Source organism: Heptranchias perlo, chromosome 11 (assembly GCF_035084215.1).
Source record: "Heptranchias perlo isolate sHepPer1 chromosome 11, sHepPer1.hap1, whole genome shotgun sequence".
In the NCBI taxonomy this organism is placed as follows: domain Eukaryota; kingdom Metazoa; phylum Chordata; class Chondrichthyes; order Hexanchiformes; family Hexanchidae; genus Heptranchias; species Heptranchias perlo.
This window is the reverse complement of record NC_090335.1, coordinates 22225761-22245722: the sequence shown is the minus strand read 5'-3', so window position 1 is coordinate 22245722 and position 19962 is coordinate 22225761. Positions and strand designations below refer to the sequence as shown.

General features: G+C 44.0%; 1 protein-coding gene across 1 annotated transcript in view; it reads left to right on the top strand.

Moving 5' to 3' along the window:
• The window catches only part of LOC137326905 (adhesion G-protein coupled receptor G2-like), a 41831-nt gene extending 22125 nt beyond the window's left edge, over nucleotides 1-19706 (top strand). The window contains exons 8-13 of the mRNA XM_067992291.1: nucleotides 888-1156; nucleotides 5799-5898; nucleotides 7422-7705; nucleotides 8314-8415; nucleotides 10752-10895; nucleotides 19018-19706. Coding sequence (XP_067848392.1) covers nucleotides 888-1156; nucleotides 5799-5898; nucleotides 7422-7705; nucleotides 8314-8415; nucleotides 10752-10895; nucleotides 19018-19100 — 982 coding nt within the window. The 3' untranslated portion in view covers nucleotides 19101-19706. The remainder of the gene's footprint in view (nucleotides 1-887; nucleotides 1157-5798; nucleotides 5899-7421; nucleotides 7706-8313; nucleotides 8416-10751; nucleotides 10896-19017) is intronic.
• The last annotated feature ends 256 nt before the right edge of the window (nucleotides 19707-19962 follow it).

Here is a 19962-nt window from a genome sequence, read left to right as displayed (position 1 = left end):
TTGCCAGATTGGATGGGGGATATAGTAAAACCTGTTTGCAAGCAAGGGTACCTGTTAAAAAAGGCATCTTTTTCAGAGAGGCTTAGAACAGTGGTGAGGATATACACCGAAATGGATAAATCACTGATGTTTATTTTCTACTACTTTTACTTTTCTACCTATTGCTTTTGAAACTAAAATTTGAACATATGTTTTAAAAAGGCACCATTGAAAGACAGACTCATTACAGGGACAAGGTCACAAAGTCTCTCATTCCTGCCACCCACTTCCAGCAGAGGTGGATGTTCAGGGGCATTGCAACCAATAGAAAGTGCTTGGCAACTCATTTTATTTTCTGTCGATGCACAAGTTCATCAAATGATTCATGTTAGAGAGCATCATTACATCACTTGCCACCATGGTGATGAAAATGGAGTGTGGGAAATGGCTGTTCTCTGACCTCAAAAGTGGAGTGATGAGTATCCCAAAGGTGAAGGAAAAGGAATCTTTTTCTGAGGTCACGTGACCTCACCCGCTGGCCAGGAGAGCGCGGGTGCACTGATGAGATTAATGAATGGAGAACCGTGGGCAGCAAGTCTGTGATTTGCTGATATGTACTGCCCTTGGGTGAAGCTTCCCACCAGTATTGTGATCTCAGCTCTCTAAAGATATCGGTATGTTATTTAATGTCATACGGTTAATAACAGTTTAATTTGTACTAAAGGATACATATACTTACTGACCTTTGGTCTGTGCAGATATAAAATTATATTTGACATCCTGTAATATAACTACTTATTTAATCATCCTAAATTTATATGCTGCACAATATGGAATAATGGATATGAGATTGCAAATGATTGAATGACTAATTTCTAGTTACTAAGTAACTTTTGTTTTTCTTTCAGAAAACTCCGCAGAGACTATCCCTCAAAAATCCTAATAAACCTTTGCACAGCCCTGCTGCTCCTCAATATGATGTTCCTCATTGATGCCTGGATTTCTATCTATGAAATCACTGGCCTGTGCATCACAGTGGCTGTCTTCCTCCATTATTTTCTGTTGGTTTCCTTCACCTGGATGAGCCTCGAGGCCTTCCACATGTACCTGTCCCTGGTTAAAGTCTTTAACACTTACGTGCACAGATACATGTTGAAATTCTGCATTGTCGGCTGGGGTGAGTAAGCTTCACAGCTTTCATTGTAAAAAAGAAAATGTCACGTACAAAATTAACTCCGAGGGTAAACATGGGAGGCCCATGGCAAGTGCGACCCCAGAGAAGAATATTCCCACTCTAATTAGCGTGTGCATTATTTAAGATTGGCTTGACACCCACACAAGCGTTTTTGAGAGGGTGGAAGGCTCGGGAATGGGGGGGTGGGGGGCGGGCGGTCATTGGACAATAATCAGGGCTGGCAAACCTGGCTGGTATATCCCATCAGGAGTGCTGACACCAATTGTACAACTCTGTCACTGCCCCAATAGAGGTCAGATAACTAATCACAGACCAGTTAGTATTAAGCTCCTTTTTTTTTATTAGTCCTGAATAGAGGTGCTGTGAAGTCTGAAACATTTGGAAATCCCCCTTCCACCACCCCACCCCCCAATCTGAAGCTGCCACCTGTTTCCCACACACTGCTGTTACTGTTTAAATCGAAGGGACTCTGAGGGAGTCACAATTAAGACTGGGGATTTGTAACCGTGGTAAATGATCCCATGATCTTTGTTACTAATGTAAGGAGCAGGATTCTGGCCCAAGTAGTGTCCTTTAGAAAAAAGCTGATTACTTTACGGAATATTTTTTTCAAGTCTGCTCCTCTCTTCCTGTGGTCATTAAATTGTGCCTTTTGAGCTCGTAGAAAATGAAACATGAAATGAGCTGAAGTGGTGTACCGAATCAGCTGGAGCTGTAATATAATGCACAGGCACTCCACAACTATCGATGGTACAGTAGTGCCAATGCACCACAGCTGTTACAATACTGCTAGTGCAGTACAGCTGATACAATAGTGCTGGGGTACTACAACTGATACAATAGTGTCAGTGCACAATAGTTGCTGCAGTAGTGCCGGTGCACTACTGTTGATATAGTGGTGCCTGTGCACTACAGCTGATACAGTAAGGCCAGCGCTTAATAGCTGATACAGTAGTGCTAGTGCACGACAGCTGATACAGTAGTGCTAGTGAACTATAGCAGGCGAATGCACGACAGCTGATACATAAGAACATAAGAACATAAGAAATAGGAGCAGGAGTAGGCCAATCGGCCCTTCGAGCCTGCTCCGCCATTCAATAAGATCATGGCTGATCTGATCCCAACCACAAATCTAAAGAACACAAGAAGTAGGAGCAGGACCCGGCCACTCAGCCCCTGGGCCCTCTCCGCCACCCACAGGGCCTTGACCGATCCGAACTCAGCTTCATGTCCAATTTTCTGCCCGCTCCCCATAACCCCTAATTCCCTTTACTTCTAGGAAACTGTCTATTTCTGTTTTAAATGTATTTAATGATGTAGCTTCCACAGCTTCCTGGGGCAGCAAATTCCATAGACCTACTACCCTCTGAGTGAAGAAGTTTCTCCTCATCTCAGTTTTGAAAGAGCAGCCCCTTATTCTAAGATTATGCCCCCTAGTTCTAGTTTCACCCATCTTTGGGAACATCCTTACCACATCCACCCGATCAAGCCCCTTCTCAATCTTATATGTTTCAATAAGATCGCCTCTCATTCTTCTGAACTCCAATGAGTAGAGTCCCAATCTACTCAACCTCTCCTCATATGTCCACCCCCTCATCCCCGGGATTAACCGAGTGAACCTTCTTTGTACTGCCTCGAGAGCAAGTATGTCTTTTCTTAAGTGTGGACACCAAAACTGTATGCAGTATTCCAGGTGCGGTCTCACCAATACCTTATATAACTGCAGCAATACCTCCCTGTTTTCATATTCTATCCCCCTAGCAATAAAAGCCAACATTCCATTGACCTTCTTGATCACCTGCTGCACCTGCATACTAACTTTTTGATTTTCTTGCACTAGGATCCCCAGGTCCCTTTGTACTGCAGTACTTTCCAGTTTCTCGCCGTTAAGATAATAACTTGCTCTCTGATTTTTCCTGCCAAAGTGCATAACCTCACATTTTCCAATATTATATTGCATCTGCCAAATCTCCGCCCACTCACCCAGCCTGTCTATATCCCCTTGTAGGTTTTTTATGTCCTCCTCACTCTCTACTTTCCCTCCCATCTTTGTATCATCTGCAAATTTTGATATGTTACACTCGGTCCCCTCCTCCAAATCATTAATATAGATTGTAAAGAGTTGTGGACCCAGCATCGACCCCTGTGGAACACCACTGGTTACTGGTTGCCAGTCCGAGAATGAACCATTTATCCCAACTCTCTGCTTCCTGTTAGATAACCAATCCTCCACCCATGCCAGAATATTACCCCCAATCCCGTGATTTTTTATCTTAAGCAATAATTTTTTATGTGGCACCTTGTCGAATGCCTTCTGGAAGTCTAAATACACTACGTCCACTGGTTCCCCTTTATCCACCCTGTATGTTATGTCCTCAAAGAACTCAAGCAAATTTGTCAGACATGACTTCCCCTTCATAAAGCCATGCTGACTTTGTCCTATTAAATTATGTTTATCTAATATTCCGTTACTGTCTCCTTAATAATAGACTCCAAAATTTTACCCACCACAGATGTTAGGTTAACTGGCCTATAATTTCCAGCCTTCTGCCTACTACCCTTTTTAAATAACCGTGTTACATTACCAGATACAGCAGTGCTAATGCAGTACAGCTAATATAGCAGGGCAAGTGCACCACGGCTGATATAGCAGGGCGAGTGCACCACGGCTGATGCAGCAGGGCGAGTGCACCACGGCTGATGCAACAGGGCGAGTGCACCACAGCTGATATAGCAGGGGAAGTGCACCACAGCTGATATAGCAGGGTTAGTGCACCACAGCTGATACAGCAGGGCTAGTGCACCACAGCTGATACAGCAGGGCTAGTGCACCACAGCTGATGCAACAGGGCGAGTGCACCACAGCTGATACAGCAGGGTTAGTGCACCACAGCTGATACAGCAGGGCTAGTGCACCACAGCTGATACAGCAGGGCGAGTGCACCACAGCTGATGCAACAGGGCGAGTGCACCACAGCTGATACAGAAGGCGAGTGCACCACAGCTGATACAGCAGGGCTAGTGAACCACGGCTGATGCAACAGGGCTAGTGCACCATGGCTGATACAGCAGGGCGAGTTCACCACGGCTGATACAACAGGGCTAGAGCACCACGGCTGATACAGCAGGGCTAGTGCACCACGGCTGATACAGCAGGGCTAGTGCACCACGGCTGATGCAGCAGGGTGAGTGCACCACAGCTGATACAGCAGGGCGAGTGCACCACAGCTGATATAGCAGGGCAAGTGCACAACAGCTGATATAGCAGGGCGAGTGCACCACGGCTGATATAGCAGGGCGAGTGCACCACAGCTGATGCAGCAGGGTTAGTGCACCACAGCTGATACAGCAGGGCTAGTGCACCACAGCTGATACAGCAGAGCTAGTGCACCACAGCTGATACAGCAGGGCTAGTGCACCGCAGCTGATGCAACAGGGCGAGTGCACCACAGCTGATACAGCAGGGCGAGTTCACCACAGCTGATACAGCAGGGCTAGTGCACCACGGCTGATACAGCAGGGCTAGTGCACCACGGCTGATACAGCAGAGCTAGTGCACCACGGCTGATACAGCAGAGCTAGTGCACCACGGCTGATACAGCAGGGCTAGTGCACCACGGCTGATACAGCAGAGCTAGTGCACCACGGCTGATACAGCAGAGCTAGTGCACCACGGCTGATACAGCAGGGCTAGTGCACCACAGCTGATACAGCAGAGCTAGTGCACCACGGCTGATACAGCAGGGCTAGTGCACCACGGCTGATGCAGCAGGGCTAGTGCACCACGGCTGATACAGCAGGGCTAGTGCACCACGGCTGATACAGCAGAGCTAGTGCACCACGGCTGATACAGCAGGGCTAGTGCACCACGGCTGATGCAACAGGGCGAGTGCACCACGGCTGATACAGCAGGGCGAGTGCACCACAGCTGATACAGCAGGGCGAGTTCACCACAGCTGATACAGCAGGGCTAGTGCACCACGGCTGATACAGCAGGTCTAGTGCACCACAGCTGATACAGCAGGGCGAGTGCACCACGGCTGATACAGCAGGGCTAGTGCACCACGGCTGATACAGCAGGGCTAGTGCACCACGGCCGATACAGCAGGGCTAATGCACCACGGCTGATACAGCAGGGCTAGTGCACCACAGCTGATGTAGCAGGGCTAGTGCACCACAGCTGATGTAGCAGGGCGAGTGCACCACAGCTGATACAGCAGGGCGAGTGCACCACAGCTGATACAGCAGGGCGAGTGCACCACAGCTGATACTCTTACTGTTTCCAGCATTTAAAGTTGAGGGTTTTATTATATTAAAAGGCAACATTTAACAAATAAATTTGTTGATAGCAACACATTTAGAGAAAATTCCCATTAGTGGCAAACCAGCTTTTTGCGAGTAGGAGTGCATTGATCCAAATGACAGCCTTATGTTTTATGATTGCAGGACCTCAAATAGTGTGTACTCTGTGAATTATTATTGGTTCATTTCAATACTGAATTGCAGAAGAATTCACTGTCCAGTAATAGAGTTGATGCTAAAGTAGTTGCCTAAATTACTGCTGTACAACTAGTAACTATAAGAAGCACCTTGCTAACAGCATTCTTCTTCCTGTCTGTAATAGGCACTCCCATTGTGGTGATAGTCATTGTCCTCGGTCTTAATCCAAACAACTATGGACCTGGACAATATGGAAAACAGAGTGATGACAGCTGGGATATATTGTAAGTGGGTTTGCCGGAGGAAGGCTGCTGGTATCAAATAGCACAAATTCTGTCCTCCTGCCGTTAATTGCCCTCTTTTTTCAATTCAGATAAATAGCAATGGAAATATTATTTCTGCCCATTCGTTGTGCCCTCTCTTGTGAAACATTTCCTTTGTGCACCACATGCAGTGAAACCGTAAACACATTTATTAAGGACGCATTTACAACACATAGCACATAAAGGAAAATGTCCCCTCTCGATTGTTATTATGTAGTTTAATTGTTAGTAAGTACACTGAAATCTTTTGTAACAACCAGCCAGTCCAATATAAAATTAGATGCTTTATTGTACACACAACCTATTATTATAAAGGGTTCGATATTGTAATTTGCTAAGCAAAATATAATTCAGTTCCGCTCTTTCCCCACATTTTTTAGTGATCATGGTAAGGGATATTTGTGCTGGGAATACAGATTCAAAGTTCCTAATGATTTGCCTCAACAATATACTTTAAACAACCTCAGAAGAACTGGCCTTCAACCTTTGCCCTGTGATATTAATGTGATCTTTCCCATATTCCACAACATCAATTTCTGAATTCACTCAGGTTTCTATTAGTTCACATTTTTTTCATTTCGAAGTCACAGTGATTTTACTCTCTTTCTTCATTCTGAAAAGAAGCAAGTTTTCAATATGTATTGTTTGCCTTTTCTAATTTGTTTTGTTAGTATAGGCTATTGCCCAGTTAAAATGGTGGGCAGGAGAGCTGCCCTTAGGCCTCAGCCAACATCAAATTTAAATTAAAGGGAAAAGAGCAAAACACAAATGTTTAACCATGAAAAAAAAATGGATCCGTTCTTCTAATAAATGTGAAGGCTAAATGTTACGAATTAGGGCTCCCAGTGCAGAGTTTTGAATAACAGGACATAAATCAGGCACTGAGTACGGAATGTCAATCACAGCCCACATGATTTTCTGCCCTTTAAAATTAATGGAGGCAAATATTGTGTCAGAGCTAATACAGGTATCCTGACCTCCATACTCAAATTCACGTCTGTGGGATGGGAATGGGAGAGGCAAACCTTGTACTGATTAAGTCATTGACCTATGGCCTCAGCACCCTGAGCTAGGGAGGGGAAAGAATTTAACCAAGGTGACCACTCCTGATTTCTTTTCAGTGCATCTTTGAGTGGGTGAATGATCAGGTTCAGTTGTGATGCCTCTTATGGTGTAATAGCCTGCAGACACTCTATCTAGGCTCACACGCGAATAATGATTCCTTGGAGGGAAGTGGGCACCCACGGAACCACAACCCAGTAAAGAATCAACTCCTATTGACGGGCTGCAGAGAGAACTCGAGGAACAAACTCTCAGCTATTGCCTCTCAATTGACCAATCTTAGTGCTGAAACTACCCTAGTATTAATTGCAGTTATTTGGCTTTTGGTAAACATCTAATTGAACATCTTTAAATAAAAAATACCTTTGACAGATTTGAAGACCATTTTTTAATCTGTTTTGCACTTTCCTTCTGCATTTCAGCTGCTGGATCATGAATGACACTGCGTATTATGTTGCTGTAGTGGCCTATTTCTGTGTAATGTTCCTCGTGAACCTCAGTATGTTCATTGTGGTGATGATTCAACTCTGCCGAATAAAAAACAAGAAGCACCATCAAAGTGCACAGAAGAGCACGTTACAAGACATGAAAAGTGTGGCCAGCCTCACCTTCTTACTAGGAATCACCTGGGGATTTGCCTTCTTCGCGTGGGGACCAATTAATCTTCCGTTTATGTACCTCTTTGCCATCTTCAATACTCTGCAAGGTACACTTTAATTATTGCTCCATTGGTTGAACACACACTTGTTAAAATTGACCACAGTAACTGACAGTGTCCTGCCAGTTAGACCCTTTCGGTTACCAAGAGGAAATGGCCCTGATTTTCGGCTTTATCGCTGGGTGCGAAGGGAACGGTTGGCATCAGAGCCCCCCGGGGAAGAGTTCTGCGATTTTGGGCTGCTGCTTACATCACAGCGGCCGACAGGTAAGTGGGTCTGGGGATTGGTTGCAAGATCGGGGCCAGGGGCCGTTGGTTGGGGTCGAGTTTCTCCTTATTTACACTAACAAAATCCCTCATCATTTTGAACCCCTCTATTAAATCTCCCCTCCTGAGTAACTTCCCCTTTGGCAGGTTCACCTATGAATGAAAGGTTCCTTCTGTTTGTATTTCAATACCCTGTACCTTGATCATCATTTACCACTGTGCAGCCCAATTACTAGATCTCATTGTAAGTGCTCGGATACCTCCTGTAAGTCCACAATATTCTGCACCCCCTCACCCTCACCCCCAGCTTGTTGTCATCTGCAGATTTAGCTAAATTGCATCAAGACTGTGGTTGAAAAGGAAATTAATCAAGTTTTATATTTGTGCAGGACTTTATATCTTCACTTTTCACTGTGCGGCCAAAGAAAATGTCCAGAAACAGTGGAGGAGGTATTTGTGCTGCGGCAAATTGAGGCTGGCTGAAAATTCAGGTAAGACAATCTAACAAAGCAACTAGGGGCATATTCACAGGGACCTGCCACATTGATCAGTGTTCCTCAACCAATGTCTAGCCAGAGGGCCACTCTTCTAGAATGGTGCAACATGCTACACCATAGTGTAATAGAACATGGTCTGTTCCTTCAGTTCCCCAGTTGCAGCCATGTTGTACGGGAAGGTGGCAAGCAGAAGTTAGGTGTCGATGAACAAGAATTATTTATTAATCTATCCCATGTAATTTCACCCTCTGTTTTATCAACTCATTATTTTTCAGGGGCTGTTTTGTCACAGATTTGTGACTAATTTCTGGAAAGTTTGCCTAATTCTAGAATTTCACTTCATTCGGTTCACAGATGAAGCCCTACCATCCGACTGAGCTTCAAGCTAAGGAACAATTATATAATTCACCAACGAAGCCAAAATTGGCATTCCTGGATTAATCTACCTGCACCCAAACCTTACACACATCTCTTCTGTAAAGTGCTTGCCTTTTACGGAATTCTGTCGCACTATGAAGAACTAAACCCATTGGTTCATAGGGTGAACTTTGCAGGTGTTGTGCACTGTGAAGAAAACAACATGCATCTAAATAAAGCACTGCAATAAACTCCATGTAAACAAGAAGATCTATTTCATGATGACCACTCCTCTCACCTAGTTTAGCACCTACTTTTTTTAACAGAGTATTAAAGAGACCATCAATTAGCTAATATCAAAAGCTACGGATGCTGGAAATCTGAAATAAAAACAGAAAATGCTGGAAAAGCTCAGCAAGTGAGGCAGCGTCTGTGGAGAAAGAAACAGAGTTAACGTTTCAGGTTGAAGACCTTTCGTCAGAACGGGAAGATGTTAAAGAGTTAACAGTTTTTAAGCAAGTACAGAGTCAGGGAAAGGGAGGGGAGGGGGGAGGGAAGGAAAGAACAAAAGGGAAGGTCTATGATAGGGTAAAGGGCATTTAGCTACTCTAGACCGATCTTTTGTTTCTTAACCTGTCCCATTACCATCTTCCTTGCCTTGCACCATCATCCCTTTTGTCATTTAATCACTCGTGCCCTCTACCTTATCACAGACCTTCCCTTTTGTTCTTTACTCCCTTCCCTCCCTCCGCTCCCCCCCCCGCTTTCCCTGACTCTGTACTTGCTTAAAAACTGTTAACTCTTTAACATCTTCCAGTTCTGATGAAAGGTCTTCAACCTGAAACATTAACTCTGTTTCTTTCTCCACAGATGCTGCCTCACTTGCTGAGCTTTTCTGTTTGTACTTCACTAATATCCTGCCTTTGTGCTATTGAATTGGAAAAAGTTTCAACCATCAGGTGCTAATCCTGTAAAACAAGTGTAAACAATTTTACAACACCAAGTTATAGTCCAGCAATTTTATTTTAAATTCACAAGCTTTCGGAGGCTACCTCCTTCCTCAGGTGAACGATGTGGAAATGAAATCCTCGAAATGAGGGAAGGATTTCATTCAAGGATTTCATTTCCACATCGTTCACCTGAGGAAGGAGGTAGCCTCCGAAAGCTTGTGAATTTAAAATAAAATTGCTGGACTATAACTTGGTGTTGTAAAATTGTTTACAATTGTCAACCCCAGTCCATCACCGGCATCTCCACATCCTGTAAAACAAGATGAGCAACTGGTCGATTATTTGCTGTCTGACAGCTCAGTATGAATGGAGACACAGTCTGACTACCTCCACTCATATCAGGTGTCTACCTCCTGAACTTAAAAGGTCCCCAATAACCGGCTCCATTTTGAAAAGGGCCTACCGCCGGGTGTGCAAAATGCCCGCCTATTTCAGGCGATAGGCCCCTTTTAACGTGGAAATTGGGGTCCTGTGACATAAATAGGACCCTGATTGCCATCTTAAGTCAGGACTTGTTGGAGCCTGTGCTGTGCGTACAGACAATGAAACCGAAGAGGCCCACCAGAGGTAAGCGTTGAATTATTTTTGTGCTACTGCCCCAGGACCCCCACCATTTTCTGCTTTTAGATCATTGATAATAGTCAGGGAGAGGATTGAGACCACCATTAGCCTCTTCTCCCAATTTTCATCTCACTGTAGAGTCAATGGGGGTAATTTTGACTTTGGGTGATAGTGCAAAATAGGCGACATTGATTCAGCTGCTCGTCATACATCTCTCCCGATGGAAATGGGGAGAGATGGATAACGGGTGGCTGAGTCGATATTGCTCATTTTACACTATCACCCAAAGTCAAAATGAACATGACCAAGTAGAAAAAGGAATGGGAAGCCTTTGCAAATGAACTTAATCCTGCATTATAGTACAGGATATATTCTTTTAAAATATTATTGTTTATCCTACAGAGTGGAGCAGAACAGCAACAAATAACACTAAGAAACTGCAGCCTCTGGCCCAGGCCGTGACTCTGTCCTCAGCTTCCAACTCCTTACAGTCTAATGCCTCCCTTTTTCTGGCCCGGGATTATTGCTCACACCCCAATGTGAACGGTGCGTATGGCTGACATATTGCTGTTTGGATGTGTTTTAATAGAATAATGAGCTTCAGCTTGTTACAATCTGATTTTGTTCTAAACAGCTTTTTTAACTAAACCAGTTCGATTTATAATAAACAAATGTATTCCAGTGACTACGCTTCTAAATATTTCATTGGCTGTAAAGCGAATTGGAACATCCTGAGGTCGTGAAAGGCACTATATAAATGCAAGTCTTTCCTATAAATCCAAGTCTTTCTTTCTTCTTTCTATTTATCACCAAATTATTCCACTGTAACAAATTACTTTTACCACTTGCCTTTTAATGAGCTGCAGATTTAAGTTATAGAGGACTAAATTGGCCCACGTAGCGCCCGGTGCTATGCCGACTCCTAAGGACCCAAAATGGCGTCCAAGATGCGCACGCGGACTTCCGGCGTGACGTGCAGGGCGCCATATTGGTAAAGGCATTTGCACACGCGTACTTAACGAACGACAGCAGCATGTAAAGTAGGGCGATCATGCTGTAGTTCAGTGTGCAATGCTGATTTAAAGGGACAGATGCGATTTTGGAACTCCGCGCTCCAGCCAACGCACTATTCTTGAATACTAGGATGAGGGGTCATAGCCTAAAAATTAGAGCCAGAACTTGCAGGAGTGAAGTTAGGAAATACTTCTACACGCAAAGGGTGGTCGAATTTTGGAACTCTCTTCCACAAATGACATTGATGCTAGCTCAATTGTTAATTTTAAATCTGAGATTGATAGATAAGGGAAATGGGGCTAAGGCGGGGGTATGGAGTTAGGTCACAGATCAGCCATGATCTCATTGAATGGTGGAACAGGCTCGAGGCTAAATAGCCTACTCCTGTTCCTATTTTCCTATGTTCCTATAATAAAGTTTCAATACTCTACAGGGAGTGGGCAGGCTAGCTGACAGGCAACAGCAAGGGCACTGGCAGATTGGCAGGGGTGAGACAGGAATGCTGTCATCCTGAGAGAGGACAGTGGGTTCATGTTCCATGGCGCCACTGCCATTGCTGCCTCCTGTTATGCGCCACCTTCTCCTGCAAGAAAGTGGGACGTGTGTCGGTGTGTCCTGCAAGATGTTTGGGTGATATGGCTGTCATGGTTGAATAGCTGCCAGTGTGTGTGACCTGTGAGTTGTGGGTGTGGGGCTTGAAACAGTGGTAATGGGTGAGATGAAGTATCTGATTTGAAGGGTTGTGCACTGATTCAAAGAGTTTGTTAGTAGGTGGGTGATGGGGGGGTGTAGTGCTTGGAGCAGTGGATGCAGTTAGTAATGCAGCTGGTTGGAGATGCCACTTGACAGTTGACCTCACGCACCTTGACCACTCATGTCAAATCATTGCACTTCTTCCTGCACTGCATCCATGTTCGTGGTGCTATGCTCCTGACCTCGTCCCCTACTGCCTCCCACTGCCTTGGGAGCATATGTCTGGAGGGCCTCTTGCCCCACTGCAGATATGGGATGCCCCTCCTTTTGTCCACCTCTTGCACCAAGGCCTCTAGCGCATCATCAGAGAACCTTGGTGCACACTCTCTCGCAGGCCTGGTACAAACTCAGATCGGCAGATTGGTGGGGTCTGGCGTGCACATTGGAGGATGTGGGATGTAGTTGTGAGCAATCTTTATTCATTGTTTTGAAGGAACTCAACAGTTTGTAAACATAAGGACAGGACCTGCATCTGTGTTATACATATGCGATTTCTAATCTCTGTTCAGAACCGTATCTTATATTTTGAAAATATAAGAGTCCCGCAAACTTTGAGCAGCCAAGTTGTTGCTTATTAAAAACTCCAGAGTTCCCATCATCACCATGCTTCACTATATTGAAGCACAGATTCACTTCACCATTGACTTCCACCATTTCCTGCAGCCACAATGCGCCTTCCCTTTAAGAGGTGCAGGCTGCCTTTAAGAGGTGCTAGCCACTCGTGATATCTGGGCCCCAGCTGGTGAGCAGCCACTCAACAGCGCAGGTAGGGCTGGCTGCACGCAGCAATCATGTAAAACAGCAGGCAGCACAAATGGTACGTGCTACCTGCATCTCAACGACCGGGCACGGGTTAATCGCGCACCGCGATCCCTGCGCCTGTGTTCGGGGGTTAACCAGTTTAGCCCCTTAGAGTCAGATGGAGGCACTTGGTGAAATTCAGATACTTCTTCTGCAGGGAGTAGACACAAATCCCAAAGGTTTGTGCTGCTCTTGGCAGGTAATTGAGAGCAAGCAGTCAGCCATCTTTTCAGCTGGAGAATGGTGCATGGGTTGGGTGGTGGAGTTATGACAAATATTTTCTATACGTAAGGGTGCCCTTTTTGACATGGTGATGGAATAAAGGCTCACAATCTTCCACACACTAGAAGAAACTCAGAGGAACAGTCACTCCACCCACCCCCCCAACAACACCGGGCATCCCTAGTAGCCAGCGTTGGAGTGATATTGGAAGTAGGTTGTCCATCCCCTCTCTCAGCTAGGGAAGATGTGAGATACAGGGAAAACCAAGGAAGGGGAACGAAAGAACTTGCTTTAAAAAGACAATCTCACCTTTGGAAAAATTATATATTTTATTGATTGGAAAAATGAACACAGTTTCTAAATAATACAAAGACTGAATCTGTATTTGAAAATTGTTTGAGTAAAATTAAAGTTCCCTTATAAATAGAGAATGTTGAATCTAATTACTTTGGTGCAATATTTACCATCTAACTTATGCTTATGTAGGATATAGGAAGCAATAAATCCTGCATAATGTCACGAGGTGTAAAGAATATTGTATCCCAATCTGCAACTAATGTTAGCTGAAGGGTATCAGACAAATCCTCCCCCAACCCCTTCCCCCCATTTCACCAACATCTGCACGTTGTAAAACTGGATCAGGATTTACCATTCATGTTTATAGTTTCCTATATGACGCCTACATTAGCTCACCTCAGACTGTCCCATATACCCCAGTCTGAAAGATAGCGACTGTTAACCAAACTGGATTTGTACATAACAGGGCTGTGTTGCAACACTGACTAAAGTGTATATTAACTCTTACTTGCCAGGGGCATTAAAGATTGAGTCAGACACAGAGATGCTTTAACTGACATTACTTTATTTAACAATATCTATGATAGTCCAATTAATGCCATCACAAAATTAAATATTGGTGACTACAGGAAAAGGTAAACTGATACTTAATATCATTAGCAGACTCGAAATGATCATAAACACAACTGTAATCTCATCATAATATAAAATCATAGAACGGTTAAGCACAGAAGGAGGCCATTCGGCCCATTGAGCCCGTGCCGGCTCTCTGCAAGAGCAATCCAGCTAGCCCCACTCCCCTGCCCTTTCCCTGTAGCCCTGCACATTTTTTCCCTTTAAGTATTTATCCAATTCCCTTGTGAAAGCCACGATTGAATCTGCCTCCACCACCCCCTCAGGCATTATCTGAGTTTTACTTAGTAACAATAAAACAAAATTCTGTTTAATGTCCAAGATTACAGTATAGATTTGGCAATCTGCATTCAAAGTAGTTTAATCAACTAAATGTTAAAATCCCTAAAGATCGAATTCCTTAACAAAGGTGTCAGCCGTGGCTCAGTGGTAGCACTCTCTTCTCTGTGTCAGAAGGTACTGGGTTCAACTCTCACTCCAGAGACTTGAGCACCAAACCTAGGCTGACACTTCACTGCTGCACTGAGGCTAGTGCTGCACTGTTGGAGGTGCTGTTTTTTGGATGAGACATTATACTGAGGCCCCGCCTGCCCTCTCAGGTGGACATAAAAGATTTCATGGCACTATTTCAAAGAAGAGCAGGGGAGTTCTCCCCAGTGTCCTGGCCCACATTTGTTCCTCAACTAACATCACTAAAACAGATGATCTGCCCATTATCGCATTGCTGTTTGTGGGATCTTGCTGTGTGCAAATTGGCTGCTGCGTTTCCTACATTACAACAGTGACTACACTTCAAAAGTACTGCATTGGCTGTAAAGTGCTTGGGGATGTCCTGAGGTCATGAAAGGTGCTATATAAATGCAAGTCTTTTCTTTTTATAAGAAATTGATAAACACTTTGATTACTAACTAAATTCAACGTAGCCATACAATAGAAATTCATGGGTAAGGCTTTGTCGTGGAACTGTGTTTTTGAACTGTGCTTAAAAGAAATTTTTAGTACTAAACACATTTGTTGCGGTGTTGTGTTCTTTATTTTGATGTATTGATTTATTTGTAGGGAGCTACACTCACTGCTGTTTGACTCAATATAAACAATTTAATTCTGGTTCCATTCTGTAGGTATTAAGCTTTAATGTTGCTGCCTCACTGTGTCGCAAGCATGTATGTTCATTCTGTTTTGCCTGGGTTTAAAGAAAAACCATAGGATTACTGTACAAAAAGTGCCAGTCAGCCTCCCAGGTATTGAAATGTAAATACCCAGATATCTAATAAGGCATGGTTATGAAGATAGTAATTCAGCAATCAGCCATTGGATCAGACTTTGCAAAAGCTGTGATTAAAAATGCTGACTGACCAAACACATATTTGGCTGGCTTTTCTGAGACATTCATTAAATTTCTTTTCTCTGAAGAAAACAATACTGAGAGATCCAAGAATCTCGCTCAATGTAGAAATCCTAGAAGGCATGTAATTTGTTTACCTGAACAGTATTCAGTAGATAAATACACTTTATGTGCGTTATTGAGTTCAAAGGCCCAGAAACGGTTCAATCCCATAGTAAATGCCGCACCAACCATTGTGCTGGGTCAGAATACTGCAGTTGGGCTCAGTGTCTTTGACAATGAAGGGGAAAAAAATCAGCAAAGGGTTCCCACTCCTGATTACCATCCAGTGACCTCTTCCAGAAGTGTGGGATATGGGTGTGGGGTGCGGGCAGGATCTGGCACAGCGCTGTTGGTTGCCCACATTCAAGTAGTCTTTGCCAGCACTGACTGTCGAGATTCACACGTGAATGGCGGCCCTTGGCCGAGTGTTGCTTTGCCTGTAGAACTTGACCCAGCATGAGTCACAACGTGCAGGGGAGGAAGGAGAGAAAATTGGGGAGGGAGAGGCTAGCAGACTGTATGAAGAAACCTTTTTAATAGTTTTTAACTTAAGTATCCTAATGCTATTATTGCCCAGCACTCGCCAGCACAGTACTGTTAGTATCTGAGCAGGGAGTCTCAGGTCGTGCCTTCCACTTGTACTGGTATGTTGCAGAGGGTGGGAATGGTGACAGATCTCCACACTTGCACACTCAGATGGATGCATGAAACGTATTGCAGGGGAGGCTATAGAAATAGTAGATAAATGCACTTTATCAAAGTCAATGGAAGTAAAAATGGGAAGAGATGTAAAACAAGCTGCCAATTCTCTATTACCCATTTTACATTATCGCGCGAAGCCATGATCTATCCCCTGTCTGCATTATCTTAGCCCTGACATTAACCTGTTTAAAGTATACAAATTAACAGCTGCAAAATAAAAGAATTAACCTGAATACATTAATGGTGCACTAAAATAGTGTACAAAGGAATTCAAACTCAATAACTATTTAACATTTTTCTTATTCCATCTGGTTTATTGAGACCAGCCACTTTTTATAGTCACTTAACAAGATCAAGTCATGTCCTCGGTACCTGCTATAATGTTTTGCCTTCAGCAATTATTAGTAACTTTAAATGTACTAGTAATACTTACCACTATAATAACTGTGGTCTTATCAAGAATCCAATTTAACCCTACTTAGACAGGGGAAACTGTCTGATACAATGAGGCGGGGGGGGGGGGGTGGGGAGGTGGAGCTGGGAGGTTATAGTAATGCAGTAGTCAACAGCTTAGATGTGGTTTTGTGTAGCATGGGTATTTTTTATTGTAGGACCCTTATCAGTGAGTTGTCATTAGTGTTACCAAACTAATACTAATTCAAACTGTGTTACTAAATCAGCACTGATTCAAACAGTGTTACCTACTAACAGTATCTATGTTATATACCAATACTAACTCAATGTTACCAAACTAACACTATCTCAAACAATGTTGCTAAACTAATGCTAACTTAATCAAAAGCAAAATACTGCGGATGCTGGAAATCTGAAATAAAAACAGAAAATACTGGAAATACTCAGCTAGTCAGGCAGCATCTGTGGAGAAAGAAACAGAGTTAATGTTTCAGGTCGAAGACCTTTCGTCAGAATTGGAAGATGTTGAAGATTCAACAGTTTTTAGCAAGTACAGAGCCAGGGAAAGGGGGGGGGGGAAGGTGAGGGGAGGATAGAAGGTCTCTGATATGGTGGAAGGCAGGACTGATTAAATGACAAAAGGGATGATGGTGCAAGGCAAGGAGGGTGGTAATGGGACAGGTTAAGAAATAAAAGATGAGCTGTAAATGGCAACAGCAGAACCATTACCAGCACCTGCTGTCCAAAAAAAAATGGGAGCAGTGGTTATGGTCTGAAGTTATTGAAATCAATGCTAAGTCCAGAAGGTTGTAAAGTGTCTAATTGAAAGATGAGGTGCTGTTCCTTGAGCTCACGTTGAGCTTCATTGGAACAGTGTAGAAGGCCAAGGACAGAGAAGTGGGAGTGGGACAGAGAATTAAAATGGCAAGTGACCGGCAGTTCAGGGTCACACTTGCGGACTGAGCGGAGGTGTTCAGCAAAGTGATTACCCAATGTAGAGGAGACCGCATTGTGATCAGCGAATACAGTATACTAAATTGAAAGAAGTACAAGTAAATCGCCCCTTCACCTGAAATTTTGGGGCCCTGGATAGTGGGAAGGGAGGAGGTGAAAGGGCAGGTGTTGCATCTCTTATGCTCACACAGGAAGGTGCCGTGGGAAGGAAAGCGGGTGTTGGGATTAATGGAAGAGTGGACCAGGGTATCGCGGGGGGAACGGTCCCTTCGGAATGCTGAAAATGGAGGGGAGGGGAAGATGTGTTTGGTGGTGGCATCACACTGGAGGTGACAAAAGTGGCAGAAGATGATACATTGAATGTGGAAGCTGGTTGAGTGGAATTTGAGGACAAAGTGGACCGTATCATGGTTCTGGGAGGGAGGGGAAGGAGTGAGGGCAGAAGGAAAATGGGACGGACACAGTTGAGGGCCCTGTCAACTATAGTGGAGGGGAATCCTCGGTTGAGGAAAAGGAAGACACATTGGAAGCACTGGTGTGGAAGGTGGCATTGTCGGAACAAGTGTGATGGAGACGGAGAAACTGGAAGAAGGGCAAAGGTCCTTACAGGAAGCAGGGTGGGAGGAAGTGTAATCAAGGTAGCTGTGGGAGTCGGTGGGCTTATAGTAGATATTAGTTGACAGCCTATCCCAAGAAATTGAGAAAGAGAAGTCGAGGAAGGGAAGGGAAGAGTTGGAGATGGACCATGTGAACAAGAGGGATGGGTGGAAATTGGAAACAAAGTTGATGAAATTTTCCAGTTCAGGGCGAAAGCAGGAAACGGCACCGATACAGTCATCAATGTACCGGAAAAAGAGGTGAGGGAGGGGACCTGAGTAGGACTGGAATAAAGAGTGTTCCACGTATCCCACAAAAAGGCAGGCAAAGCTGGGACCCATACGGGTTCTCATAGCGACACCTTTTATTTGGAGGAAGTGAGTGGAGTCATAGGAGAAGTTGTTCAACGTAAGAACAAGTTCAGCCAGGTGGAGGAGGGTGGTGTGGATGGTGACTGGTTGGGCCTCTGTTCAAGGAAGAAGCGGAGGGCCCGCAGGCCATCCTGGTGGAGGATGGAGGTGTAGAGGGACTGGACGTCCATGGTGAAAAGGAGTCAGTTAGGGCCGGGGAACTGGAAACTTAAAGTGGCGGAGGGCGTCGGAAGAGTCGCGAATGTAGGTTGGAAGAAACTGAACAAGGGGAGAAAAAATAGATAGGAAGAAATAAGTTCCAAGAACAGGCTGAAATGATGGGCCTTCCGCGGCAGTCCTGTTTGTGGATCTTAAACTGGAGCAACATGCTATTCACTAATGTGTTTGCCCTCTTACATTGATAAGGCGCATAAATATTATCAATCACACAGCAAGTCTGCATATATTGGGATAGAATAAATTAAAAGTTAAGATGCTGTCTACTGTAGAATTGTCAGTGATGCTTTTTCTCTCTTTATTTCAGGGAATTTTGGTGTTGAGACTGGCAAAACAAGCCCTGCAGTATTCGCTCAGGAACTTCCTAACAAACAGAGGCTCTTGAAGTGAGGGGTGGATTGCATTATCAACACTCCAGTTCTGAAGGACAACCACTCAGCGAGGCAGTACTAAACTACTCTGTCTGAATATGGAAACTAAGCAATAATTCACTTTTATAAGTTCTTGAATGATATTTGTCAAAAACTCTATAGATTATACAACTGTATCTACCTAACATAGCACTGAGTTAAGGTTAATAACATATGCAATCTTCATAAATATACTTGGGAGCCTTGAGATCCGTTCCTAATTTGCAAAGTAAAGGTCGAACGTAAGGCTTGATCATGTTAAGCTATGACTACAATTTGCTTCTACATGAGGACTGTATGGGTGTGAAGGTTTTATGGATGCCTAGGTACTATTTTTAAAGCGCGGAATAATGCAACTTGTATAAATTGTAACGAGAATTTATGCTAAAGAACAGCAAACTATTCAGTAATTTATGTTTTTTATAACTGCTTGTTAATTTTATTGATAAAGTGCAACTCTTTGTGTTTTATCATAGTGATTATCTTACTGAAACATCACCTTTTATGAAGCCACTATTCCTCATCCTAGCTGTTGCTGAAATTTGATACAATTGCAGATGAATTGCACAGGGCTTTAAATATAATGTGAAGTTGATCACGTGATATTAATTTCATGGTGTCGTCTGATGTTTATATTTTACAACTTCAGATCATCAATCTGAGTCGAATGCCTGAAGAATTCTGGGGGGCATCCATGTTTACTGACGATACATCAGAGCCTAACTAATTATATCAGATAATAGTGCTCGTATCCAGTCATCCAGAATCAAATCGATGAGGGAGTCTGTGTGAGGTCCACAACCATTCCCATACAGCAGTGGTTCCCAGTAGTGGGTTCCTTC